General features: G+C 34.9%; 3 protein-coding genes across 24 annotated transcripts in view; all 3 read right to left on the reverse strand.

The window, feature by feature from the left end:
- Positions 1-14,589, reverse strand: part of LOC109071322 (pleckstrin homology-like domain family B member 1) — a 71,460-nt gene extending 56,871 nt beyond the window's left edge. For 5 of the 22 annotated variants that reach the window (XM_042739356.1, XM_042739351.1, XM_042739343.1 and 2 more), the window contains exon 1: positions 231-422. In XM_042739356.1, the coding sequence (XP_042595290.1) occupies positions 231-266 (36 nt within the window). In that variant the 5' untranslated portion in view covers positions 267-422. Of the gene's footprint in view, positions 1-230; positions 423-6,141; positions 7,090-9,734; positions 10,527-13,082 lie in introns of those variants that run through there. The other 17 variants (XM_042739363.1, XM_042739347.1, XM_042739357.1 and 14 more) reach the window with 11 other exon arrangements.
- A 143-nt stretch (positions 14,590-14,732) lies between these two features.
- LOC109071331 (coatomer subunit delta-like) lies at positions 14,733-21,667 on the reverse strand. The gene is made up of 10 exons (XM_019087791.2): positions 21,463-21,667; positions 19,926-20,189; positions 19,652-19,831; positions 19,334-19,536; positions 19,090-19,254; positions 16,986-17,151; positions 16,667-16,814; positions 16,439-16,547; positions 16,002-16,206; positions 14,733-15,910 (listed from the first exon to the last, which is right to left on the reverse strand). Exons 1-10 carry the CDS (start codon positions 21,463-21,465, stop codon positions 15,821-15,823), a joined length of 1,533 nt encoding a protein of 510 aa, XP_018943336.1. The 5' UTR covers positions 21,466-21,667; the 3' UTR covers positions 14,733-15,820.
- Positions 21,668-22,993: 1,326 nt separating this feature from the next.
- On the reverse strand, positions 22,994-25,331 carry LOC109071325 (alpha-crystallin B chain-like). The gene is made up of 3 exons (XM_042738840.1): positions 25,076-25,331; positions 24,197-24,319; positions 22,994-23,757 (listed from the first exon to the last, which is right to left on the reverse strand). Exons 1-3 carry the CDS (start codon positions 25,262-25,264, stop codon positions 23,566-23,568), a joined length of 504 nt encoding a protein of 167 aa, XP_042594774.1. The 5' UTR covers positions 25,265-25,331; the 3' UTR covers positions 22,994-23,565.
- Between the last annotated feature and the right edge of the window lie 2,233 nt (positions 25,332-27,564).

Consider the following 27,564-nt stretch of genomic DNA (forward strand, 5'->3'; position numbering starts at 1 on the left):
TTCTGATGAGGTTCTAAAAATGTAACAACCAGTAAAGAGAGCATGCATCAAAAAATAAATAAATAGATAAGATAAGATAAGATAAGATAAGATAAGATAAGATAAGATAAGATAAGATAAGATAAGATAAGATAAGATAAGATAAGATAAGATAAGATAAGATAAGATAAGATAAGATAACTGGCTTGCTATTTGAAATTTGAAATAGGAAACACATTATACACATTTACCTTATTCCAGTTGTCCAACAAACACAACGCCTCCATTTCTAAGCATTAAATATAGGCTAGTTTATGCTGCTGTTTTAAAGTCCCTGATGTCTTACTAGGCTATTTTCTGCCTCTCTCCCTCTACATCTTCATTTAGTGGATACATGTTCTATTCAAAACAGCACGGACCTGCCTGTACTTGCTGCTTTGAACTAAACCCCACATTCCTGCCTGTCGGCTACAGCCCTGATAACAGATGTTAGTGCGCTGGTCAATAAAAGGATGGAGCTTCATAAAAAAGAAAAGAAAGACGACGAATTACAATGAAGAGAGGAAGTTTAACAAGCTGAAGTAAACACAAGAGGGTAATAATGGAAGTATATGTAGGTCATCTGGGAAATATATAAAGACTGACTATGAGAGGCAGACAGACAGAAGAACCGACAGATTGAGATTGGGTTTGATCACACTCCAAAACTCTGTTATTGCCACATGCCTCTTTGCTCATCAAAGCCGATTTGCACGATCTAAGAGGCAATGAGTCCCATTTCCCTACTAGTGGCTTTATCTGGAGTTTGATTCTGTTCCAAATTGCACACGCTCACACATTATCAGACCCAACAATGTGAGGGACAGCACATTTTTCCAGCATGCAGCATAAAGGCTGTTATTGTCTCTCTTCAGCGTGCTCGGATGGGAGAGACGCTCTCTGTGGATGCTGCACCCTGCCTGAAGAGCGCAATGGAAAAAGATGAAGAGATGTGGTCGAATACAGTCTGGTTAGCTGCTCACTGAATCCAAACTGAAGCTCATGTGCAACTAAGTGAAGAAACAAATCATTTGTTTAGAGCCTAAATGATTCGTGTATGTATTCCACAAGTGTATGTCTGTTTTCCAGTAAAAATATTAAAACCTCCTTAAAAAACAGTCACCTTGAAAAGCAAAATTGCATAAGTCTTGACATGCTTTACACAAAGAATACATCTTGAATAATGTTATTTTATCTTATTGTTATATTATATTATATTATATTATATTATATTATATTATATTATATTATATTATATTATATTATATTATAGTTTCTGTCTCAATCCCTATTATCACCATAATCAAATTTATTGAGCTTAATGTTTAAAATAATAAAAAGTCTATAAAACAAACTTAATTCAACATCTATTCTACTGATATGTCTATGTTTTTCAATTTACTTGAGAGGCAAAATTACATAAAACAAGACTTGTAATTATTTGTAATTATGTAATTATTTTACTTGATGTGTAATATTATTATTACACATCGTCATCAGATTTAAGCCATAAAATAATTTTTAAAAGAGGGTAAAAAAAATTAAATTAGTTTAAAATGTATAATTTTTAAAAAGTTAGGGGGAAAAAAGTTTTTCCAAGTAAAATGTCTGAGTAAAATTAAATAAACATGACAAAAACCTTGATTAAGTTTTTTTTTTTTTCTTTTTTTTTTCAGTAGAAGTGTTCTTTCAAACTTTTTCAGGCCCTGATGCTTGCTTTCATAACACTTAAGTGTCAAGTTTAGAAGAGATGTTGGATCATTCTGAAAGGCGGATGACACAACATTCTGTTCTTCAAAATGACAGCCCTGTGGGCTGGAAGGAGGCCATGGATTAATGGTAGACACATCTCTGAATGGAAAGACATGGTGGTGGTTTTTGGAATGTAGATGCTTCACCACATGTGATCCACTCTCTCATACATATTGCTGAGGTTCGTTTAAAGGATTTCCCTTCCAGATAATATTCTGTATGCTGAAGGAGAAGAACTTTGTAATTGGTTTATAAGAGAGTGTGGAAATGTGGTGAAGATGCTTGCAGCGAGTCCTGGCTGTTGAAAGGTAATAACAGCTTTCTAGTTCCTGCCTTGAGGCACAGTGGATTATTCATCAGTGGAATTTCAGTTAGGCTTGAAAGTACAGGGACAGAGAGAGAGAGAAAGGGGGAGATGATGAGCTTTTTCAATAGTATGGTGTCTTCTGCGAGCTCCCTGCTCAGAGACCTCCACCTGGTGGTAAAGCTCTGCTCTAATACTGTACTTTTCAAAATTGGGTCTCTTCTGATACAGGAGCATGGAGACATGGAGAAAACAGTGCTGACTGCAACGTGATAAAATATAGTGATATAAATGTAAATATATAATAAATAATAATAATAATAATAATAGCAATAATAACAAGAATGAATTTTTATATAAAAATATGGTTTTATAATATATTTTTAAATAATGTTATATATAATATATTGTAAAATAATATAATAACAATATATATTAATATAAATTATAAATTATATTAATACACACACAAATCTTTACAAAAAATATTCTGAATATTATATATCATTATTATATAAATTTGCATTATATTATATTATATTATATTATATTATATTATATTATATTATATTATATTATATTATATTATATTATACATGCATTCATGTTAATTATTTTTTCCCTAAAACTAGGGTATATTAATATTAATGAATATATTAATAATATATTTAAATTATTAGATCAAAATTTATTTCACACAATAACAACATAAGTGATGTTATCACAGCAGCTATCCCCATGAAATCAAAATGGAATGTTTTTGGCATTTAGTATGAATATGTTAGCCTTAAGGTAATTTGTAAGCTACACGTGCCCCAAAACAATGACAAAACTGGCATTTAGAAGACATAAACATTCAAACTTACATTTTCTCACTTCTATTGGCTATTTAAAATAGGGGGAGGAGCTGCTCTACAGTATATATCCTGTCCTGTCTTCCTGTTTAAGTGGAAATTATGTCACACAATTGTCAAAGCAATTCAGTGAGCCCTTAAGTGTTTGTCTCTTTGCAAATATTCTGTACATGTAGGTTGAATTTGTAGATTTCTAACTTTTTTTCTTTCTTTTTTTTCCCTGGGCGCCCACTGCTCCGGGTGTACAGTATGTTCACGGTGTGTGTGTGTGTGTGTGTGTGTGTGTGTGTGTGTGTGTGTGTGTGTGTGTGTGTGTGTGTGTGTGTGTGTTCACTGCTGTGTGTGTGCACTTTGGATGGGTTAAATGCAGAGCACGAATTCTGAGTATGGGTCACCATACTTGGCTGTATGTCACATCCTTTTCACTTTCACTTTCCAAAATGTTTATAAAAGTGGAATTTGAAAGCTTCAAATAATAATAATTTGAGCAAAATATGAAAAATCATAGTCATTTGCAGCACATGATAGATATATATATATATATATATATATATATATATATATATATATATATATATATATATATATAGGCTGAATAACTGCCTATCATAATGTGGAACAACAAGCAAATGCCAAAAACTCATTTCCACAACATATTTGATCACAATGCCTAAGGCCTCTTCATATCCAAAGATTCCCAAACTTCAGAGGATGTTATTGAAGAAAACACACATGTTGAAGATCAGGCCGCATATGTGCTGCAGCACACAGACATATCTAGACAGGAAATTGAGGGGCAGATAAGAAATCCTGCCATTTCTGTGAGTGTATGATTATGGCCACGGACAAACACAGTGATGTATGTGGCTGACTAAATAGTTTCTTCAATTTTTAGACCTGACCACAAAAATGCTGCGAAGAAGTGGAATGTGAAAATGAACTGGGCTTCCGAACGTGACTTAAAATAGCAATGAGTGGGTAGAAATTCTACCAGCAAGTGTAATTAAGGCTCAAGAGGTCTAAACACGGCAGGTGAATAAAAAAAAGCAAACTTGATGAACGATTTATAGATCAAATTTTCTCTTATGTCTACAGACCTCTCTCATAAAATGCTAATCAGAACTTTGTTTTTAGAATCAAAGCTAATCTTGTTTAGTTATACACATATGTAGCATCGTGGGATGCTTTTAAGTGCTGTGCAAAATCTCTGGTATGCTGGTTCTCCATCACTCATTGTTTTGAGAATGCCAGAGGCTTGGTTACAAGCTAATAACCAGCAGACCACCTGCACAGTGAAGACACATGGGCTAAGGTCACCAGAGCACCATCAAAGGCCCTTGTGTGCATGCTCATGTCAACGATAGTGAAATATATAACCCTGAGATAAGAATCCAAGAGCAAGAAAGAGTGTATTGTTTACAACCAGCCAGAGGAGGTGGGGTTATATAGTCCTACACTGGAAAACATTTTTTGGAGAAAAACCTATTTCTAGCAGGTCTGAGATGGTTTTAAAGGTATCATCGTCTAAACATACACTGTAGAAGCACCTCCAATCATGACAACATCAATGATAATTTAGTCATCAACAATGTAAGTGGGCACTAGGGAGAGGTCCCCTAAACAGTAAAGAGGAAACATGACAAACAAACAGGATGGCAGGAGAGGAGTCCACTGCTGATTGCTGAGTCTATATGTAGACTTCCTATCGGATAGAGAGTTTCCTGTGGGACAAGGCAGTCAGAGTATGACATATCCCTCTCCATTTCTGCTCACAAAGGCAGAGACCAATAGTCAAACAATTTCAAAGGTCTTAACTTCAAAGGAACCTAATAAATGATGTTTTTTTTTTTTTTAAGATTCATAGACAAAATGGAACTGCAAATATTCAAACATGTTTTATCATATATGTAATCTACTCTGTTTTCCACTAAACGAATCTGCTTTTAACATTTTGAAACTCATTCCACAGAATTACGCAGATTGTCCCTAAAAATCAGTGAAGAAAAATGTAAATAAATTAATAAACAAACAAACAAACAAACAAACTATTTTTGGGCCTAATCAAAAACTCTGCACACAAAAAGTGCATTTATTTAAAGACTTTTCTACAAGATTCAAGTTTCTATCCAGTTTCCGCGGCAAAATAAATAAATAAACGTACATGGTAACTGATATTTATATTCACATTACTATAAAGTCACAGTGTGAGATATATGTCACAATTGTGAGATGTAAAGTCAAAATGATTAGAAATAAAGCCTTCATTGTGAGCAACAAAGTCATAATTGCAAGATTAAAGTAACTTTATCCATATAGGATTTATATAACCACATTATGAGATAAAACAGTGCAATTCTGAATCAAAATGAAGAGAAATAATTGTAATTCTGAGATAAAGTCCCAATTGTGAGATATAAAGTCAAATATAAATCTTTTTTTTTTTTTTTTTTTTTTTTAAGTGAATAACAAAGTCAAAATTCCAGGGTTGAAAGCTAAAGTAAAATTTTGAGTTGTACCAGTAACGCCGTAATTCTGAGATAAGAAGTCAAAATTAAGAGAAATAGTTGCAATATAAAGTCAAAACTGTGAATATGAAGTCAAAATTATAAGAAATAAAATCTCAGTTGTAAGTAATAAAGTCACAATTGCAAAATTAAAAAAAAAAAACATTACTCTATAAAGTCACATTAAGAGATATAACGCATCAATTCTGAAATGTGATTGCATGATTATTTTAGGCTTCCATGTGTTGAAGAGTGTTTTTGTGAGCACGCTGACTTTCAGGCGCAAATAATGCATCATCAGACTAAGAATTTCCTGGCTTGAAGGCTACTATTGAGAGTGAGTCACTCTTTCTCTGGTGCTTCACGTTTAGGGGGCTGCACAGGGCAGGGGCTCAAGTGAACACAATATTCCAACAGGCAGTTGCTCAAATGTTCCGTTGACTTTGGCTGTTTGTTTCCTATAAAGACACTGGGCTCAACAGGCATTCCAGCGCAGCGGGCACAAAGAGCTCTTTTCACTGTGTTTAATCCCTGCAGAGGAGTGGCGAAGGGGCCTGGCTCTCCTCCACTGAGAAGGACCCAAACTCAAAAATTCATAGACACAAGCACCCACGCAGACCAAAAAGCATGCAGAAAACACGCGTGAAGATGTATAGGGTCAGAGTTCAAGACTCACTTCTATATTTTCATACTCAAAGAATTGCTTTACCTTTGCACAGATGTTGATTTTGATCACCTCATGGTATCATTATACATGCTTATATCCTCTAAACAGAAGCTCCAAAGCCATAGCAGCTCTTCCAAATCTCCAGTGCTTGGTCCAAAACTTGATGCCACCGAATCCAGTTCAAAAGCTTAGTTCTGTCCTTAAATATCTTGGATGAGAAAGAGATTTACATGACTATGACATGAGGTCAGACCTCACTCAGGCACACCAGGAATTGGCAATGCCCTCAATGCCAGTGTGTGACCTTCAATGCCTTGGCAAACTCTTCAGATCATCTCTTTCATCTCCATACAAAAATGTGAGCAGCTCAAAGCCAAGAATTTCACCTCAGCTGGAGAGTGGCAGAAAGTGGCTCGCACGCAGGGTCTCAGAGCCTCAAGGCAGAAGGAGAACAACGTCAACACCTCCTTTCGCTGTGCTATTAAAAGCTGTTGTGATACAATGGTTGGCTGCCAAAGCAAGCGTCCCAGACTCACCCCTCTCCTCCTAACTCTTGTTTCTGACTCTCCACACTCCTCCAGACATCAGATAAGCTGCACAAGAAGTATGCTTAGAACCTGGTCGATGGTGAGTATTCCCAGAAAGCAACTGAAGAAGGGTAGGGAGTTGGTAAATGGGAGGAGGTGGATGTGGAGCAAAGGAAACAGCTTTGGAAATCTCTTGGTCTAATGGAAATATCGTCAACAACCTCCTTCCTCCAAGTGTTCTTTTGTCTCAGACTGTCTGACTGTATTTCAGTAAAGGCTGGAATACACTACACAAGTTGTGCTCAGATTTTGGGTTCAAAAGTGGAGTTTGACAGATTTTACAGTATGATGGACACAGCCTTGTATTTTAGCTTCAGAATATGAAGCTGTCAAGTCGAAGGATATCAAAAATGTTTGATATTTTAAACCATTTTTAGAACCCATACCATGCATCCAAATATATCTACTTCATATAGTGGATGAAAAACAGTATGTGAAAACAGTAGTATGTCCCAATTCATAGCATTCATAAAACAGTAGATGGAAAGGTCACAGATGACCTATTATTTCCTTGGAGATTCCAAAGTGTGTATCTGTGTGTGATATTCAGTCGTTTGATGTCCAATATTTCTCTGTAAACATTTCGGCAAGTGTGCAAAGCCTAGTGTTTTTATATCAGTAAACATTCAGTCTTGAAGTGTATTCCACCTAAAAGTTATTTGCTACTTTTGCTATTTTGTTGTAAAAGCATGAGGTAGATTGTGTGGGAAAAAAAAGGATGACATCATCTCTAACTCAAATTACACAGCTTTTCCACCTTATGACAACAGCTGGAGCCATTCTTACTCAGAATCTGACCTGACATTATGCCAGTCTGATAACAAATCCATTTCCATGAGAGCTCTTTCAAATCCCAAATGAGTATAGTGGTGAATAATGATGTTCAGGGAAATGTGTTTAAGTGTCTGGAGGATATCTCAGACAGAGAGAGGAAGAGCCAGAGCAGGAGGTGGGAGAGATCAGCTTGGAAAACTGGTCTCGTGAAGTGCAAATGTTGCCGCAAGGCCACACACACACACACACACACACACACACACACACACACATCCTTGTAATGTTTTTGGAAGAAAAACATTCAAAATTTACTTCTATGATTCCAGGAAGTTATTGCTAAATAGTTGCTTGGGAGTTCCACGAGATCTGGAGATTGAATGTGGTTGCTAGAATGTTCTAAGATCTTTTAGAACAGTGCTATGTAGTGTTTGCAAGAATGTTGGTAACTAAACAGTTGCTGGTAGCCATTGACTTCCATAGTATGGGGAGAAATTAAAATGGAAGTCAATAGCTACGACGGTCAACTGTTTGTAAACAAACATTCTTCAAAATGCCTTCTTTCATGTTCAACAGAAGAAAGAACCTCAAAATGAGGGTGAGTATATGATGACAGAATATTCATTTTTGGGTGAACTATCCCTTGAAGTACAAACAAACCCCAACAGTAAGAATGAGAAACAGCCATTGTTATGCTTGCCTTAGCCAACACTGCTAAAGAATGCGTCTGTATTCTAGTTCCAAACAAATCAATTCCAGCAATCACCACGTTCTGAAAGCTCCCAATGAAACACACGGTCATTGGCAGGGCCTGTGTGGTTTCAGCCCATTCTCATTGTTTTGGAAACACAGATGACCTTGACAACAGAGGCTTGATTATCAAAACCAAAACTAGTGGAGCATTTTTCACTCACCACTGACCTTCCAAAGTTCTCCAAAGTGATCATGGAAAGGCCCCACATTCCCCCTCTGCTTGTTTCTCTGTACTCACTCAATAGACTGTACTGTTTAAGGTGGGAGATCAGGAGGAGAGAGAGCTACTAACGTGGCAGTGTAGTGCCTCTGGTCTCTTTCTATCTGTCCTCTGCTTAGTAAATGAAAAGTGAGGCACAGGCCTTGTCACCTCCTTGTTTTTTTCCACTATTTCTGTCATTTCCCTGAGGCCAGTGGCTGTAGTCTGAGATTCTTACAATGCTACCTAATGTTGTGTCTTTAGCTCTGATAAAAACAAGGACAAAGCTCATTCCTGTTGTCTGCATTTGGCAGTGAGAAACTTCCAGAACCTCGTACCATATCTGCTAAGCAAAACATCATTCCTCAGAAACTGACTCTCTAATATTAAAAAAAAAAAAAAACAGCAATGGTTTCTAAAAATAATTGTCTATGTTTGGATCACAGCTGATTTCACTGGACCAGATTTTTGGATCAGAATATCACAAATCCTGCCAAGAACATTTCCAGGTCATTTCACTTCAAAATGAATAATTAAATATTGTATACATAAAACAAAGCCTATGTTTAAGATTTTGTTTGCATTATGACATTACTTTCAGGACAATTTCCTCTGAAAATGTAATCCCAAAACAAACAAAATGTTCTCTTTTTTTTCCTCTCATTAATGTAATGTAATGTATGTATAATTATACAATATACCAGTACATAATTTAAATCAAGAATATTAATATATCATGGTAGTATCTGTTATACTGACTTCAGTTTAATGTCTTAAGTAATGTATATTTAAATTAATAAAATTGTTTTATTACAGTATTTCTTGTTGCAATACTTATTATAATGCATGAATGAGAATTTCTTTAAATTCTCCTTTAAGAATGATGGAAATGACAAAAAAGTTGAAAAGTAAAACTTCAGGATACATAACAATGATACAAATTTGAGGAGAATTTGCATAATTACCACAAACAAGTCATAATGCCGCCAAAAAAAAAAAAAAAAAAAAGCCTTAATGGTCCAAATTATTTAGGTTTCTTTTTCCATAATAATAACATAATAATTATTATATCATTATCATTATTATTATTACTCAAAATGTTAAACCTCTCTGTTATAGTAGATCTTTTTTCTTTTCTTTTTTTTTGGAAAAAGTAGTTTGTGTAACAAACAATAATAGCAGACGAGAATTTACATTCAAAAAAGTTTTAAAATGATTAAAATATTCAAACTTGCAATGTAAATGTATAGCTACCATCTAGCAAGTAAACTTCTAAAAACAGTCTAAAAAGTGAAGTTTTCCACAAGCCATACAGGAGACCTTACCTGTGCAAACTTTCTGGCAGTCTATGAAACAACACCCTCTGTAGGCAAACACATGGCTCCTCATTCAGAAGACATTATGAAGATGGGTAGAGTCTTGAGGATGGTAGCGAGATGCTGCAAGTTTCTTCCTGGCGCACGTATGAACCCAACCATCACAGACACAAAGCAGATTCTCCTGTCCAGCACGGGACAAAAGTCGTCTCTCTCTGTGACTGTCTCTCTCCCCCTCTCACTCGTTCTGCCTTCCTGTTCTGTCAACCACTCCTAGCCTGACACAAGGCACTCATTCTTTCAGTCAAAGAACTCCTCGCTTGTTCACTAACCTTGCAGAGACCCCTGCTGCAGAAATAAGTCCATTTCAGGAAAGGCTGAAACTCACTTTTCTGCAGAAGGTGCACAAACGACACTGGCTTCCACGGTACTGTTCCTCTCTTTGAGAGTTTCTTGGAAAGGTGCCAGAGCACTGGAGACCTGAGGTCAGTCCGGCTTTTGTCACTGTTTGTATAGTCCTGTGTCAGTCCTGACTCTTACTGGCACCACACCAAAGAAAAGCTGCTCTTGTAGGATCAGGTACTTCTCTCCAGTGAGACTCACTAGTCCTCACCCAGCTGATGGATTCTGTGTTTCTCACCGGTTTGCATTTGTGACTGAGCTTAACTCTTTTTCCTTCTGTTTTGATTCTCACCATAATTCATCTCCTCGCTAACAGAAGGGTGTTTTGGAGAGGTCTGCTGGTTCTAAGCCAGCCAAAATGAGCTTTGATGTTTCATGATTACGAGGAATGCTTTAGAAGAGGGTTGCTTTTCATCTCACTCGTTAATTTGTCACTTTAGATGAAGATTATGGAATAATAATTTATGGGTTTTGAGTCTCATGTGAATTTACTCAGAACTTGTGAAGAGAGCTCCAAAATTACTCACTTGAATTCCATATTATCTGCATCCCGCTTATTTCTGCCACATAAAATAATGAGAATAATAATAAAAACAATAATCATCTATCTATCTATCTATCTATCTATCTATCTATCTATCTATCTATCTATCTATCTATCTATCTATCTATCTATCTATCTATCTATCTATCTATCTATCTATCTATCACTTTAAAATAAAAACTTGGCATTATGAGATCCTATTAAACAATTGTCACTAATCCACTAATCAATTTCATAATTATGAAACAAAAAATCGAAATTATGATATACTAAATCATGATTATGAGATTAAAATCAGAAATTATGACATAAAAGCTCAGTTAGGATATAATGTAGAAACTGAGACAAAAAGTCTTAATATGGCCCTTCTTAATTATGATTTTTTTTTTTTTTTTTTTTTTTTTTATACTTATGACATATATCATAATTTTGACTGTTTCATAATTTGGATCATTTCAAATGTTATATCATAATTAGGATTTAACAAAGCATGATTTTTTTTTCTTATGTGGCAGAAATGGCTTCTTCAACAAAAACAATAGGCTATCTCTGCCCTTACGAAAATTAACCATGGTTTAATACAGATGATAATATATATATATATATATATAATATGTTGTATATGTGGTTTCTTAAATTAAAAATGTTGGCTATATCTATCTCTGCCCTTACGAAAATTAACCATGGTTTAATACAGATGATAATATACTATAGACAAATCAACCATGGCTTAGCTATACTAACCATAGTTTAACCATGATATTTGTTGTAGTAAAACTGTTATACATATGGTTATCAATAAACCCAAAAAGGTTACTACACTTCTACTATAAAACCATGGTCAATTTTCATAAGGGTGGGTCCCTGGAGGAACATGTTTATTGGTCAAGAAAGCCTGTTTACATACATAGTCTATGTTTGCACATTAAATTACACATCAGTATTCTGTGAAAGAAGCTGTGAGGAGAATTGATAAAGCCTCTTCATAAGAGTTAAGTATTCTTTTTTTCTTTAAGTATAAGTCTTTCAACAAGAACAAAAGTAAGAATATAAAAACACACTAGGTGTAGAGTTTGTCTGAGGAGATTAATATGGTAACACTTTGTGTCAGTTTTGGACGGACAGTAACCTTATATATGTATTTGACTTTTTGTTTTTGTAGGAAAATGATAATGTTAAGTATATTCATACCTGACAAATCACAAGGTTATTTTGCTTATGTTTGATATGAACAACAAGAAAAATGACCAATCAGCTGTAACTCAGAAAAGTATCTAAGTGCGTATGGAGTACAATAATAAACATCTGTGTGACTCAGTTTGGGCAAATTTCTCCTGAGACTGCAGTCAAAACAAAAATAAATAATATGATATAGCTGTCCCTGGATGATTGAACAATTCAGAATACACATTTTCACAATCGAAAACGTTACATTCCGTGTCAGCATACAAAACTGAATGATGTGGCAACAGTGCCCTCTAGTGACTGATCAACACTTCATTAAACACCGAACATCACAAGGTGGACCAGGTTAGCACCCCTCCCAGTGTTGTCTAAAAGAATCTTAGAAAGCAATGTAATTATATTCAACTTTAAAATAAAGCTAAGACCATGCCAGCTATTTACTCTTCCCCTTTTCCTAATATAACATGTAAGTGTGAAATAAACCTGTGGCAGAAGCACTCAACTCCTAGGTCAGTAAGATTGCTGTTTGTTCTGTTTCTTCCCAAGGAAATTCCTCATGATCACTCAGAATGCATCTCATTTCCTCCTGTGTGTCTCACATGTTAAATGTCCAGCTCAAAGGCTTGTCACCATAGTGGGGGAAGCAGGGCAGCTGGAGGGTCAGTGACAGGTGTGGAAGAATTTCACTTTCGCTCTCACTTTTACTGCGGGAAAATGTCCCTGTCCTGGCCTCAGTAAAAAAGGTGATTATTTAGTCAGAACCTGAAGTAAACAACTAAAACCTAAACCAGTGTATGGCTTTCATGGTATGTCCAGGATGAAGAAAACACATAAATTGACTTCACTATTGTAGATGATAGATAGATAGATAGATAGATAGATAGATAGATAGATAGATAGATAGATAGATAGATAGATAGATAGATAGATAGATAGATAGATAGATAGATAGATAGATATTAATATAATTTCATACTTTTTATACATCAGCCAAATCACTCCATTTTGTCTGAAATGACAAATATTTAAAGATGAGACAAATTCAGGAACCCAAATATAGAAAACAGAAACCATGAATTAACCACACATCACATCATACACAAACCCAAACACATCACATCATACACAAACCCAAACACATCAAATCATACACAACCCCACGTGTCCAGTTATTGATATCACTGTTAGGGTTTGTGGCTCGGTTTCAGAAATAAAATGAAACTAACCTGAAATCGGACCTTCTTGAGCATCATGTTAGAATCCGTGGACGCTTTCCTGGTGTCTTGTTGGGATCCTTAACGTTCAGTACATGTCGTATTCCTATTAACCAACCTGTACGAACGGCCTATTTCATCCTGACACACAGATCTGACCTCCAGCAAACTCACAAATCATTAACTCCATAAACTTAATCCTTCGTAAATAATTAAAATGTCTTTAATGAATCTCAGACTGATCCTAAATTCCCATGTGCCCATGTAAGTTCCTAGCCCATGCTAGTCTCTCTGCCCCGTCACTCTTCCATGTGACCCTTTAACAAAGCCTGGCTCAGTACTTATCTGTTTGTTCATTCATCCAAAAAAAAAGAAAGATCCGCCCTCTTTTATGACCGGTATTGTGGTCATTAACACCCCTCCTCTTTTTCCTCAAGCCCAAACTGGGATACACCTCCCTCTTGCTCTCAAGGGAACCATATGGTCACTTACCGATTTGTCTGGGACAGTGTGAAAACTATTGTCTGTTCACATCAGAGCAACCTTTACTTCCCCTCCGTCACTGCCACACATCACTCCCTCCAGACTTCAGCTCATTATTCCTCCATTGCCAGAGATCAGATAGGAAATTAGGTCAGGACAAATACAGTCCCTATTGTTGCGGCCTACACCCTTCAGTCCCTTCATCAAACCCACAAATCAGATGTTAAATCTGCTTTCTCACTGCCGCCCTAAAACTTTCCTTGTGGATTAAAGGCAACATCAAACATCGAGGCAGATTCAAGCAGATACTGTGTTTCACAAACAGATCATCCCTGTAGATGTGGGGCACACACTTCACGGCCTTCAGCTGTGCTCAGTGACTATGATTTAGTAAAATATGCAGCAACACAAATTTATGAGTCAGCAAGTAAACACTGTATCAAGTTTTAACTATTTAAAGACACAATAAGAGATAAAGAGCAGGTTAACATTATCACTAGGGATTCACTAATATTGCATTTAGTCATTCAGCTGACGCTTTTATCCAAAGCGACTTACACAAATGAGGACAATATAAGCAATCAAAACCAACAAAAACCTGAAACACAAAATAAATGGACATAAAAAATAGCACAGTTATGAAGTAAAATATAGTTTAGCATCATTATACAAAACTCTATCATAACCAATCAGAATCAAGTATTCCAAAGAGCTATGTCATAGCAGACGTACATGATCTCACTCACAGTAATTATATGAGACAAGGTGCCCATATCATTGTGGAAGTGATTCACTGGCAGGAATCTCCTCCACTCAACCATACTTAACACATTATTAACTCTAAATACCATTGTCTCGTCTCTGAGATTCCTCACATTCCTGTATGAATCCAGAACAATCTCCCAGTCCATGACACATCATTACAGAAAATACTCACCATTCTTACAGCAAAACAAAGACAATCAGCCACTTAAACACAGCACTACTCAACAAGCCAGACGATTTGAGGCACTGATTTATGATTTGATGGCAAGATTTATGCTTATGTCTTTAATGCATTGGGTTAGGGATTTAAAATAACCCCCTAACACTAGCCTGCATCACTAATACACATATCATGCAGCTACAATACTCAAAATCCTAGGCAAATCCACATATTAAGGCAGGAAGAAAATACACTTTAATTAAATCTGACTTTATTATTGATTACAGGTATTCATAAGTATCTTACAGCAAAATGGAATGTCGTAACCCTCCCCTTGGCTTTCCATAATCACCTTTGAGTGTGCGCTGATAAATGTATTTTTTAACATTATGGAAATATACAAAAAAAAAAAATCCATTCTTAATATCATCTGGGAAGCCAGAGAGAATATATTTTCCTGTTTAGCCAAATAAATGCAGCAATGAATAACAAGAAAAAAAAAACACAAACATTTAAACAGATTATGTGTAACATTACTTACAAAACAAGAGAATGAAAAATCCTCCTGTTTAGATTATTATGCAAACAAATGATTATATAAATATAACTGCACCAAAAGAGGGGGAAAACTAAGGCAAATAGCATTTGTGTTTTTTTTTTTTTTTTTTTTTTTTTTTTTTGATGTAGACAATGATATTCATATTCACTAACAGCTAAACAGCAGAGATGTCATTTTAAAGAGATGAAAAATTATGATTCTAAATTTGGACTGCACATTTAATGCAGTGTCAGTTCTTATTGCACAAGCACAGCTGATTTATTCAGCACCCACACATTCATTTGGTACTACAATATTAGGTCTGTTTCCATATTAGAAACCAGCATTTATTCTTTGATGATTAGAAATAAACCCAAATTGCTAATGAGCCGATGCGGATCACATGGTTTGAAAAAAGGTCAATTAGGCTGCAACTCCAAACAAAATCCTTGCAACAATTATTAAGTTTTCAATCTCTTTGAAGGGTCAGGAGGGTTCATACAGGCTTATAATGCGTCTGCTGTAGAATGACACTGAATGATCTTCCCTTGATGTCTACAGGTGCAGTGCTTTATTTTACTCTCTTTTGTCTTTTCTGACAGGTGTAGCTGACTGCACTTAGTACTTGAGCAGCTGAAGGTCCAGTTTATATAAAGGTAGATTATTTTCCTTTAAGACAAACAGAAACACAGAAGTACTGCAGCCCATGTGAGAGAATGTTTTGAGCGCTCTGTTGACGTACAGCGCGCTCTCTGATCCGTTAAGCTGGCTGGCAGGTTAAAACGATCCTCCACCAGGAAACATTTACAGGATCTCATACTTATCCACAACAAATGACGTCTCTGAGGAGAATTTGACTGGACTGCCTCCTTCTATGTATGTCACCTTGGCCACCTGTGGAAACGATGGATATAAAGTCATTTCCTTTTTCTCACTAGGGCTCAATTTTGGTGTCGGTTTATTTATGAAATTGTGCATAACTTGCCTGAATATCACAAAAGTTTCGCTTGGAGACAAAAGAAACATGGATTGGGAAGAAGTCGTCAGGTTTGCCATTTATACTGAACTCCAGGCTGCCACTCTTGTTTTTCTCATCGATGACAGGAAGTGACCATTCCAGGATGTTTTTCCTGCTGTCATGGTTATACTGCCCATCCAGATCACCGACCACAGGTGCACCGACACCTGACCTACATGATCACAGAAGACTATGGTTATGGATTTTGATGTTTATGAGTATTTTTCTAATTGAAAATTATACTTACAGTTCGAATGAATGCAAAAAATACAAATATATATATATATTTTTTTTTTTACTTTTTATTGTCTTTTTTTGGTATTTATTTAAATTGTATGTTTGTTTGTGTTTTAATTTTTTTATTTTTTTATGTTTTTGATACAGATCTCTGAATAAGCACTTACGGCAGAGGGATAGTAATGACGACATCATTGAGTTCAAGCGCCTCGTCCTGAAGCTCATACTCAATGTTGACATCACAGCCACTTCCACTCTCTGATGGCCAACAGTTAACTGAGAGCACAAAAGGTACATGCATGATTGAAATGTTTGTGAAAGTGCAGTTATACTAAATCCTTGAGTTCAATAACTTTACTAATTAACACTTCATACAGAAGTCAGTCAAGACTCACTGGTTAAAGGAATGAGGGACTCATCTGTGCTCTGTAACCTCCATTTCAGAACCCCCAAATCACTGTTGAGAGGGAAGGACTTTTCCTGGTTTTTCAGACCGATCAGGGACTCTGTGGTGAACAGCTTTTTATCAACATGAGGATGAGTCTGAAGAATAAACAAAACAATGTGAGTCACATGGTCAAGACAAAAGATTTTTGAAGGTCTGAAGGTCACTGAGGGTGTAGTGTTCTTTTCTATAAATATCAGATGGTCAACAACTTTCCCTTCAAAATATATGCTGAGATCCTGACATGCTTTGTTGTGTCTCTCACACACCTGCAGTTGGGCCCCCTTCTTGTCATTGTTGTTGAGGAGTATGGAAATGCGGCCATTTTTTTCATCTGTGACTTTCAGAGTGATCATGCCCAGAACCTCCATGTTCTGCAGCCCACCGTCCCGACCACAGGTCAGAGAGATCCTCTCCTCCACCCTCATATGTACACTGGGAAACAGAGTTCATAAACTATTAACAATTGGCATAATCAGAAAATATTATCATTATAATATGAAAATACTGTTCAAAAGCTTGGTCAATAGGATTTTTTTATATTTTTGAAAGTTTCTGCTAACCAAGGCTGCATTTTTTTGCTAAACAAAATACAGTAAAAACAATAATATTGTGAAATACTAATATTTAAAATAATCTCTTTCAATTTTAATATATTTTAAATAGTGGTGTCAAATGTTTGTTTAAATAATATGTGTGTGTATTGTGTATATTTACACACACACACACACACACACACACACACACACACACACTCATAATGTAAACAAACTTTTATTTTGGAAGCGATTAATCTTGATCATTTGTTTGACACTACTAATTTTAAAATGTGATTTAGTCCTGTGGTACAAAGCTGAATTTCAGCAGCCATTACTATTGTATTTATTGTCACATGATCCTTCAGAAATCATATTAATATGATGATTTGGTTCTTGAGAAAGATTTCTCAAAATTATGAAAACTGCAAGAGTGGTATAATATTTAAAAAGTTAATTTGAAAAAAAAAAAAAATATTTTGTGGAAACCGTGATACATTATTTTTTTCAGGATTTTTAAAAAACATTTTTAGCATATATCTTTACCGTCACTTTTCATCAATTGCTATCGGTATATATGTTTGTTTGTCCAAGTTAGTCTATATTTGGCACACTTTACTTAGCCTATATTTCATACTTTTATGTTATATGTTTGGTCTATGGGATTCTGTATTTGGCACATGTAAACATTATTCTTTAATTGTATAATTTTTAATTGCAATTTATATTAATAAAATTTTAAATTTTTAATATTTTGAATTTTTCATCAATTGAATTCATCCTTGCTGAATAATATTTCTCTCAAAAACAAAAAAGGAAAAAAAAAACCCTGACGAACAAAAATTTTAAAAGTATAAATGGTCTGTTATCATGTCTGAAAACGAACACAAGTAATGGTGTTCATCACTTAAACAAACACTGATGTTCCAAAGAGCACAGAAAATACAAACCATCACAAAAATTGTTTTAAACAAAACAATCTGCTATGTACACACTAAATATTTCTTTATTTGCTAAGAATGGAAGAGTGCAGAAACATAACACCTCCTACACCTCAACAAAACATAAAATAAAAAAGAATGGCAGACATTTAGGCCAAAGTGGGTGAAGATAAAAATTCTGGTCATTATTTTATCTTTGTTATGGACCCTTTTCACAAGACTGTGATAACGCGTTTCAACGGTCATAAATCAGCATCATAAATCCTACCTCCATTTTTTTTTTTTTTTTTTTTTAATGTATGTACATTTATAACACTATATTTTGTATTATATTACCTTTGCATCAAATTACAAAAAAAATAAATAAAAATGAATTAATGCTAATGCGATAATAATGCAAAATAACAACAGAAATATAATTTTTGGGTGACCTATTCCTTTAATGACAAGCAGCAGCATGTTCAGTACTGTCACTTTAAGAGCTGCACACATCCATTTCTCTCTCAACTGTTTACTTTAATTTTAGACAAAACCAACTGTGTTTAAATGTAAACCTAACTCTACCACAAGTTAACATCTGAAGTGAATGTATGTTGCATTGTACAGAATATTGAGGTGGATGCGCCAGAACTGCAGCTGACAGAATGTGCGCTGTACCACAATACTATGATATTTCTTTAAAAGCATATCGAGGAGGCATTTTAATCATCCACGATCAAAAATTATCATATCGCACACCCATAACGCATGCTACAGTGGTAAATTTATTCATCGCACAGACCAGTTTTTTCGTAGCACTTTCTGTACAGCCCTGTGTAAGTAACTTTGGTAGTGTAGGTAACACAGCATAGAGAGTAAAATGTGCCAGATACTGAAATAAAATGAGTAAGAGATACCTCTCAATATTCACTGGAGGCTGAAGGACTTTAGATGCCTCTGATGCCTTCCTTCCTGCAGTGGATGTGATGATATTTTCTCCTTCTGACTTCAGTTTGTCCACAAAGTTATCTACCTCTTTTCCTTTGACACCCAGCTTCAGGGCTTTACTGGACCCACTCGGCCTACAGGAAGAACAGGACAGATTAACTTCTGTATGCTTATGTATGTAGATATATCATAGACCATAGTTACTGCTTATACCTGACTGGAGCAGGAGCCACTCTGGGCTTCTCTGGCTCTATTGTATCAGTGATGATGGTGGCTGATGTGACGCTGCTCATTCCTGAACTTCCAAAACCTCCAAAGCTTGGCGATTTCTTTCCGGCACGTTCAGCATCTTGTCTTGCTCGCTGCAGCTCTTTAGCCTTGCGTTTCATCTCAGCCTTTGCTTCTCTTTCTTGGGTCTGTTACAGTGGAAAATTGAGAACAACAGAGAACATTAGAGTTGGTTCAATACAAACTTAAAGCAGTGAGTAATTTAGCTCTGGATATTTCATTCAACTTAAGTGAATGTCGGACCTCTCTGACAGCCCTGAAGACCTTCTCTTCATGCGAGTCCATCTCAGTAAAAGTGCGAATCTGAGCCAGGTTAACGTTCTCCCGGTAGCCCAGAGCTACGATCTCATCAAATGCAAATATGAGATCAAAACAGTGCTCTGAGATCTCGCTTTCCTCCAGCACTCTGCAATATTCAGGGATCTGAAAAAATACAACAACACAGAAATCAATCACTTATTCAAGACACATCTAAGAACTGCAATAATAGGAAAAATTAAAAAAAAGTAAGTTTTACCACTCGGGAGAAAAGTCTTAGCGTCTCCAAGTCCTCCAGAATGTTGCTGTTTTTTGTAGTGATCAGAACCATGTAGAGTTTCTCCAGGGGCTGGTAGACATAGCGCACACTCTCCGTTTCCACAAAAGTGTGCTGCTTGCCTGTATTCATCAGTTTGGGAAAGGCAGCCAGAAGACCCTCGACACGGGTTCGCGTCATCTCTACAAACTGTCGTGACACTATGGCTTTTCCTGCCTTAGTGCACACCGCCGCTGCCAAGAGCACCTGCAAAGATTTGAGGGACGTTAAAAAACCTAATCAAGATGAAACACAATTAAAGACTATCTATCTATAGACATCTATTTAAAAAATGACTATCAAGTTACATTACTAGAGCAAATAATTAAATAATACGAATGGACCATCCAAAGATCATTTAAGATGAAGTGTACAAACTTCAATATAAATGCAAATTAAAGTATAATATATTGTTGTTACTGAGAACTAAAACTTTTTTAATTAATTAAAAATTATTATATTGAAAATGTTTTTTTTTTTTTTTTATTAAAATAAAGCTGAAATAAAAGAAAATAATATCAGAAGTTTAAAAACTTCAGCTTAAAAACTTTTGTATAAGTTATTTTGGCAATTAAAAGAAATAAAATAATTGCTCAAATTAATAAAACTGAAATTTAAATACATTTCAGCTAAACAGAAATATTTAGGAAAAAGGAATAAAAATGGCAACTAAATTACTAAAGCTTAAACTAAAAATTAACTGAAATATGTTTGTATTAAAGTTTTTTTTTTGTTTTTAATATATTTGATTATGGTTTAAATATTTAAATGAAAAAGTAAAAGAATGAGTGTGAAGTGAATTTGTTTTACACTTAACAGTTGGGCTTGGGCTATGACAATGAATTAAATTTGATTTGTATAAATAACATTAATTGTATAAATACATTAATAATATTATACAGAAATGTATGTTTTGTTTTAATGTCTAATATATATATATATATATATATATATATATATATATATATATATATATATATATATATATATATATATATAAAACCAGAATTACAATTTTTGGATATATATAGCTTAGGTCTCATGATCTACAGGTCATTAATATTCCAGTCAACATCTGAACTGTCAAAGTCAGTTAGCTACAACCTGTCATCTGTATAGGCATTCAATATTTAAAAAACAAAACAAACAAAAATTCTAAATAAAAGGCAGTGTATTATATCACCGTTCTGCCATATAGACAATGACATCTATTTACTTTCGTTAACCTTACTTACTTCAACTGTAATTATCCTGATGACAATACAATTGACGTTAGCTAGCTAACCTTTAGCTGGCTAGCCGTATCATATATCAAAGACTATCTAGCAGCGTGTGCTTACTTATTTTATAACAAAAACAGATGGGATATACACTGTATAGTAACTGACACTAAAAATGAAAAGAGTTTTACACAGTAGGAGTTATGAGCTATAGCGCTAGCTGCTAGCTCCATCCTGCTAAATACACAAAACAATCATACCATATCTGTTCCCTTTCAGGCGAGGATCGTCAGCGGACTCAGTCACGGACACTGTCTGTCCAGCTGTTTCTACAACACAAAATATCAGAGAGGTGACTTGTGCTCGGTTTTAACGGTGGCATACAGCTTGACTCGTAATATTGAAGAAACAGAGCCACGTCTCCAGAGTCCAACCGGAAAAAGTTGCGCCGTGTCAGAAACAGAAGAGAGCTGATGCAGGAGAGATGGCGACATCTACCGGCGGAGAACAGCTACTGCGCATGCGAACAATTACCTTCACACATACAATACCTGGAGACTTATCTTACTGATTTCATTGTGTGAATGGAGAAAATACACTACCGTACAAAACTCGGACTCGGTAAGATCTATTTATTTAGGATGCATTAAATTGATCAAAAGTTACAGTAAAACATTTATAATGTTACTTACATTTGTATTTCAAATAAATGCTATTCTTTTTAACTTTCTTTTCATCAAAAAATTATGAATTTTTATTTATTTATTTATTTATTTATTTATTTATTTATTTATTTATTTGACCGTTTCCACAAAAATATTAAGCAAATCATTTCTAAAGGATTAGGTGAGACTGAAAACTAGTAATGCTGCAAATTCAGCTTTGCATTACAGGAATAAATTAAATTTAATTATATATTGATATAATATATAATATAATGACTAAATGTAAATGCAATATTAAAATTATGTAAAAAAATAATAACAAAACTTTTAACTAATTAATATTAACTAATAAAAAAAAACTCTTATTTTCACAATATTACTGTTTTGCTGTAAAAAAGAACAGGGAAAAAAACGTTGTTGAGGGGATGAATTATGAGAAATAACTTGTAGTCATTTAGTCCATTTTTAAAGCTTATTTTGTTTTATTTCGAATCATTTTAAGTCAATTTGAGGCTCCTTGGATGTTTTCTGAGGGCCCCATCCCAATAGTTGAGAACTACGGACATATTTATTATAGAATAAATTTATTTAGAATTTATTTTGAATTCTTAAGTAAAACTTACAAAGAAAAGTATGAGGTATTTTGATACAATTTTATATATTTTTAAACCATTTTAACACAAAATATGTATCTTATAAATATTTATCTATTAAATAAAGGCTAAATAAATAAATAGATGTGGTTTATATTGCCACTGCTACAAATAATCTGACGGCCACAGAAGACCAGATGTCCTTCCCTGAGATGGTAATAAAGAAGTGGAAACAACCATTTATTTATTTTTTTATATATATTTTTTTAATGCTGAAAGCAGCTACTGCAACAGTCACACTTACTTGTTAGTTGTAACATGTCACTTTAAGAGGTATGGAAAGACAGTGGATTAAATAAGAGGAATGAATTAATTCAATAACTACACCCCTGCCATCAGCAATCCAAACTTATGCTTTTTTTCCTTCCACATGTGACAGCCATAAACTTGATGATCCATGTCTTCTTACACCATTGAGTAAGACAATTTGTCTAAATGTGTCACAGAATCAATGTCTACAAGCGTCACATACATAAGTTTACAGGTCATCTTTATTACTGTCCATTAAGTGCAACACCATCAGCAAAACACATTTAACTTGGTCTGTTGGTTTAGAGCCCAGTATCAAATAAACAAGTGCAGCATATCTTACATTCAGATGAAAAAACATATGCTGAAAAATCACAGATGAGCTCATTTTTCCAGCATTTCTCAGTATTTTGACCTGGGGATTTATTAACTTCAAAAACAGAGGCCAGTGCTGGACAACATCCCACTTCAATACTGCTTGCTCTCAAAGCCAAAGTTACAATCATAATCCAAGTCAGCCACATAATTACATACATCGTCCAAATGTAGGCCATAAATATAACAAACCAAACCCAGCTCCACTGACAACCTGCGTTCACTGACCTAAAGCACTGACTTACTGCGCGTTTTGCATGATATTGTATTGTTCACAATGGACAGGTCTATTTCTGGTTATATTACTGTGGGTCTGCTGTGTTACATGAATGCACACATGGTCTTAATAATACAGTAGATGATTCTCTCGGTGGTGGGTTTTGTTTGGAGATGACTGGCAGAGGTGCAGCTGTCAACATGTTTACTTCTGCGCTGGTGGCTTCTCTCCACAGGTGATGGAGATGTTGCGTTCAGGGATGTCCAGCATGTGGCGTGGTGTGCAGATGGTCAGCACACCATCAGAGGACAGAGAAGCGGTGATGGCACTTGGATCTACACCAGCGGGGATCTTGTACTTCCTGTAAAACTCCCTTGCCACAGTGCCATGCTCATCCTGTAACAGAGACAGATACTGCTGCTTCGGACACAATAATGGCGATCAGGGTTATGCACCATTTAGAATTCAGTTGAGAATGTTTTCTTGAATTTGAATTGAATTGAACGGAACAAACCAGAACTGAAATTTGAATTTAAAAAGCAGAGTTTACATAAAATAAAACTTTTAACAAGAAAAATGAATGATGTCAAATTAAAACAAAGTTTAAAAGTCTTGATATTTGAAGGTTTTAAAGGCTTTTCCTTTGGGCAATGCAATTCAGTTAAACTGAAACTCATGAATTGAAAACAAGCTGCATTCTATTTCAGTGTTATCGTTTGCCTCCCCAGTCTTGAATATTTGATTTCCAACCTTGTTTTTATAACATAATATTACAAAAAACACTATTTAAGTTCAAAATGGTGAATAAAATGAAGGTGAGCTTGTGTTTTGTTACCTGCCGTTCATCATGTTTCCCATGAATCTCAATAAAATCATCATTGATCTTGACCATCAGTTCGTCTGGAGAGAAGTGCTTCACATCCAGGTTGATTACAAACCGATCTCTATCCATTCTCATCTGTGTGGGAGAATATGGCAAACTAAACATGCAAAATCTTATAGTTTCTAATATTGTGACTGGCTTATTTGGAGTTAAGACTTTTCAGTGTATGCTGATCAAGTAATGTTTTTACAATTTTACAAATGTTTTATATTTGAATGTATTGCAAAATGTCATTTATTCCTGTGATGGCAAAGCCGATGTTTCACCAGCTATTGTGATTTCCTTTAGAAATCATTCTAATGTGCTGATTTGCTGCTCAAGAAACATTTATTATTATTATTATTATCAATGTTAAAAACATTTGTGCTGCTTAATATTTTTGACGAAACTTTTTATTTTTTCTGGATTGATTGATAAATATAGAGTTTAAAAGAACAGCATTTATTTGAAATAGAAATCGTTTGTAACATTATAAATGTCTTTATCGTCACTTTTGGTCAATTTAATGCATCCTTGCTGGCTAAAAATGTCATTTCTTAAAAAAAAATAAATAAATCGTACTTACCGATGTTTGAATGGTAGTGTATACTGATACATTTTTTAAAAAAATAGTTGAATAATATTATTAACTACCATGAATTAACAATGATGAATTAAAATAGTAACTTATTAATTAAAAAGTGATGTTTTATTTTATTTTATTATTATTCATTTATTTATTTATGGTTTTTTTTTTTTTTTTTTGCATGCTCTACAACGTTAACAAATTGCACCTTATAGTAAAGTGTTTTCACTAATGCCTAGATTGTATCAACATGAAATTAAACTCACCTCTGACATGCCACTGTCCCACCAGTTTGGAAAACGCCAGAAATAAGGTCGATAGTAAAACATGTAGAAAGGTGAAAAAAGGTCACTGTCGGGTAGGTGCTCTCCAAAATACTGGTCATAAATTCGATAAGGGAAGTAGCCTGGGAACCAGGGCCGGCGGTTCCAGGGATGTTGGATAGAAATTTCCATTGTATCTCAGCGAAGCAGCTGGAGTTGACAGCGGATCTGCTGCATGTTCTGCTGTGGGCCTGTATTTATGGCCCATCCGTAAACCTTATGTCAGCTACCTACCCAGCTACACGCTGATCTGTCTCCAGTTATGAGCTAAAGTGTTTTTTTGCTGCCCTCTTCCCCTCTGGCTCATTTAAACAAAAGGCTATTTAATCACCCTTCACTCTCTCTTAGATCATACAGTCTCAAACGCTGGGCTCTGAATAGTGTTAATGCCCCTCTGCTCACAAGCCTGGAAAAATATTTGCCTGGCTAAGTTAGAATGGTTCTGAGTGAAGCCTCCATGTCAACTGGCCACATCCCCAGCAAACTCTTGTGCCAGGGGGGATTCTGCCACCCGTGCCCTGAACGGGACACGGCCAGATACTATCTGCTCCCTCCTGGCTGCTATCAGAGGAGAACTCAGGCAGAAAGATAATATTATGCCCTAAAATGGACGGGACTGCAGGAATCAGCAAGACTGGTGATCCGCTGTCATTCAGACGTGATAAATGAGCCCTCTAGGCCAAGAGCATCACTGCCGTCCCATCTGAGAGACACAGGTGTCGTGGAATAGGGCTGGAAACAATTGCAAATGCCAGGCCTCTGGCTGTTTTATTCAACAAGTTTGTGATTAAAATATACACACCATTGACATAGTTGCATTAAGGAACACCGAGTGTACTGTATGTCTCATTAATTCTAGATAATTGGTTCACACATTCAAAACCAAATTCACCCAGTCATAAAAGAGAGAGAAAAAAGTTATTTTTGTGAAATAAATAGTTAAATTCTCATATCATAGTGTTATTGATTATACTAAATATAATAGGGCATATATGGCATAAGGCCTCAGCAAACATGCAAGATGTCCTGGACTTATTTAATTTAACATAAAACTGAATTAAAAGCACAAAAAAAAAATCAAATATGTAAACTGAAATCACATTTTCCCCTCAATACCGAATCATAATCTTGAATCTTCCTGAATCACAAAAAATAAATCAGTTTTGGTTAATAAAAAAAGTTTGAAAACAAGCAGCATTGTCATAATTGCAGCAGAAATGTCTTAAATGTGTAAATCACTAATGGTAAAATGGGGTTTTAATAAAAGATGACTTTCTATGCAGTAGAAACACAATTTTTTTAAAGTCTACTACATAACCAGAGAAAACAAGGGAAAAGGGCGGTGGCCAAAAATGGTAGGAAAACTTCAACACCCAAAATGCACTGGACTTGAGCAGATTATCCATGAGTGGATGTACAAAAATGCGTAAGTATGATCTGTAGTTTTTACAATTTCATCATCCGATGACTTCTGTAATATAGCTTTCCCACCACTGGCCTTGGCTCTCTGTAATCTCTTGTAATAATATATTTTTGTAATCCCAATCCAAATATGATCATCCTGCTCAGCATAAACTGGGAATGTAGCCATTTAGGGATAAATGGTTTTCATGCATAACCACATCCATGGATACTTTTTTTTAAATTAAAATATACTGTAGATATAATGCATAAAGTAAAATGTATATCTCTTTAACTGCACTATTTCTTATATACACAAATATTTTTCAAAGTTTTAAATAAAGATTACTACTTCAGTTTTTCTACTTTCTACTAAATTTAATTCAATGTTACTTGCATTTTCTTTGTACTTATTTATGAAATTTACCAGCAATTTCCGAGTGAAAATTGTTTCAAAGTAAACACCAGCTTTTTTTTTTTTTTTTTTTTTTTTTTTAATGTAACAAATTTTATTAACAATTCTATTAACACATTCTCCTCATGGAATAAAAATGTAACACACACACACACACACACACAATAAATAAGTAAATAAATAATTATAAAATAAAAAATCCTAAAAAAATCCACCTAAAATGTTTTTGCTAAATTATAGGGAATCTAAGTAAGTTCCCTCTCAAAATGTCAGAAAAACAAAATAGTTTTATTATAATAAACAACAGTCTGACATCATGATTTCGGTAATCATTATTAGAGACAGTGTGGTGGAACAGTATGTTTTTCTCTGATTTTAAGCTGACGTGGTCATATTCAACATCCTCTTTCTCTCTGACTTTCACATACACACACATTCACTCCCTCATTTTGCCATAATACAACAGTATACTGTAAGATGCAATTCACACGGTGAATCAAGCACTAATCATAACCATGATGTTTGTGGTTTTATGGAACTGGTTATTTAAAGTGTCTCATCTTCACACAGAGGACATATCCAGTCAGCATGGTTTACTGGAGACACCCATTTTTTC

This window comes from Cyprinus carpio, chromosome B15 (genome assembly GCF_018340385.1).
Source record: "Cyprinus carpio isolate SPL01 chromosome B15, ASM1834038v1, whole genome shotgun sequence".
Lineage (NCBI taxonomy): Eukaryota > Metazoa > Chordata > Actinopteri > Cypriniformes > Cyprinidae > Cyprinus > Cyprinus carpio.

Excerpts from the sequence above, each read along its gene's own strand:
- LOC109071331 (XM_019087791.2), bottom strand. Across the intron at positions 17,152-19,089 it reads CCTCCAGTGAATATTGAGAG|TGTACATATGAGGGTGGAGG; the intron begins GTATCTCTTACT and ends TCTGTTTCCCAG. Across the intron at positions 15,911-16,001 it reads GAAACTTTTGTGATATTCAG|GTGGCCAAGGTGACATACAT; the intron begins GCAAGTTATGCA and ends TCGTTTCCACAG.
- LOC109071325 (XM_042738840.1), bottom strand. The coding sequence starts at position 25,264 with ATGGAAATTTCTATCCAACATCCCTGGAACCGCCGGCCCTGGTTCCCA. Across the intron at positions 24,320-25,075 it reads GGGACAGTGGCATGTCAGAG|ATGAGAATGGATAGAGATCG; the intron begins GTGAGTTTAATT and ends TCTCCCACACAG. Across the intron at positions 23,758-24,196 it reads GGAAACATGATGAACGGCAG|GATGAGCATGGCACTGTGGC; the intron begins GTAACAAAACAC and ends TCTCTGTTACAG.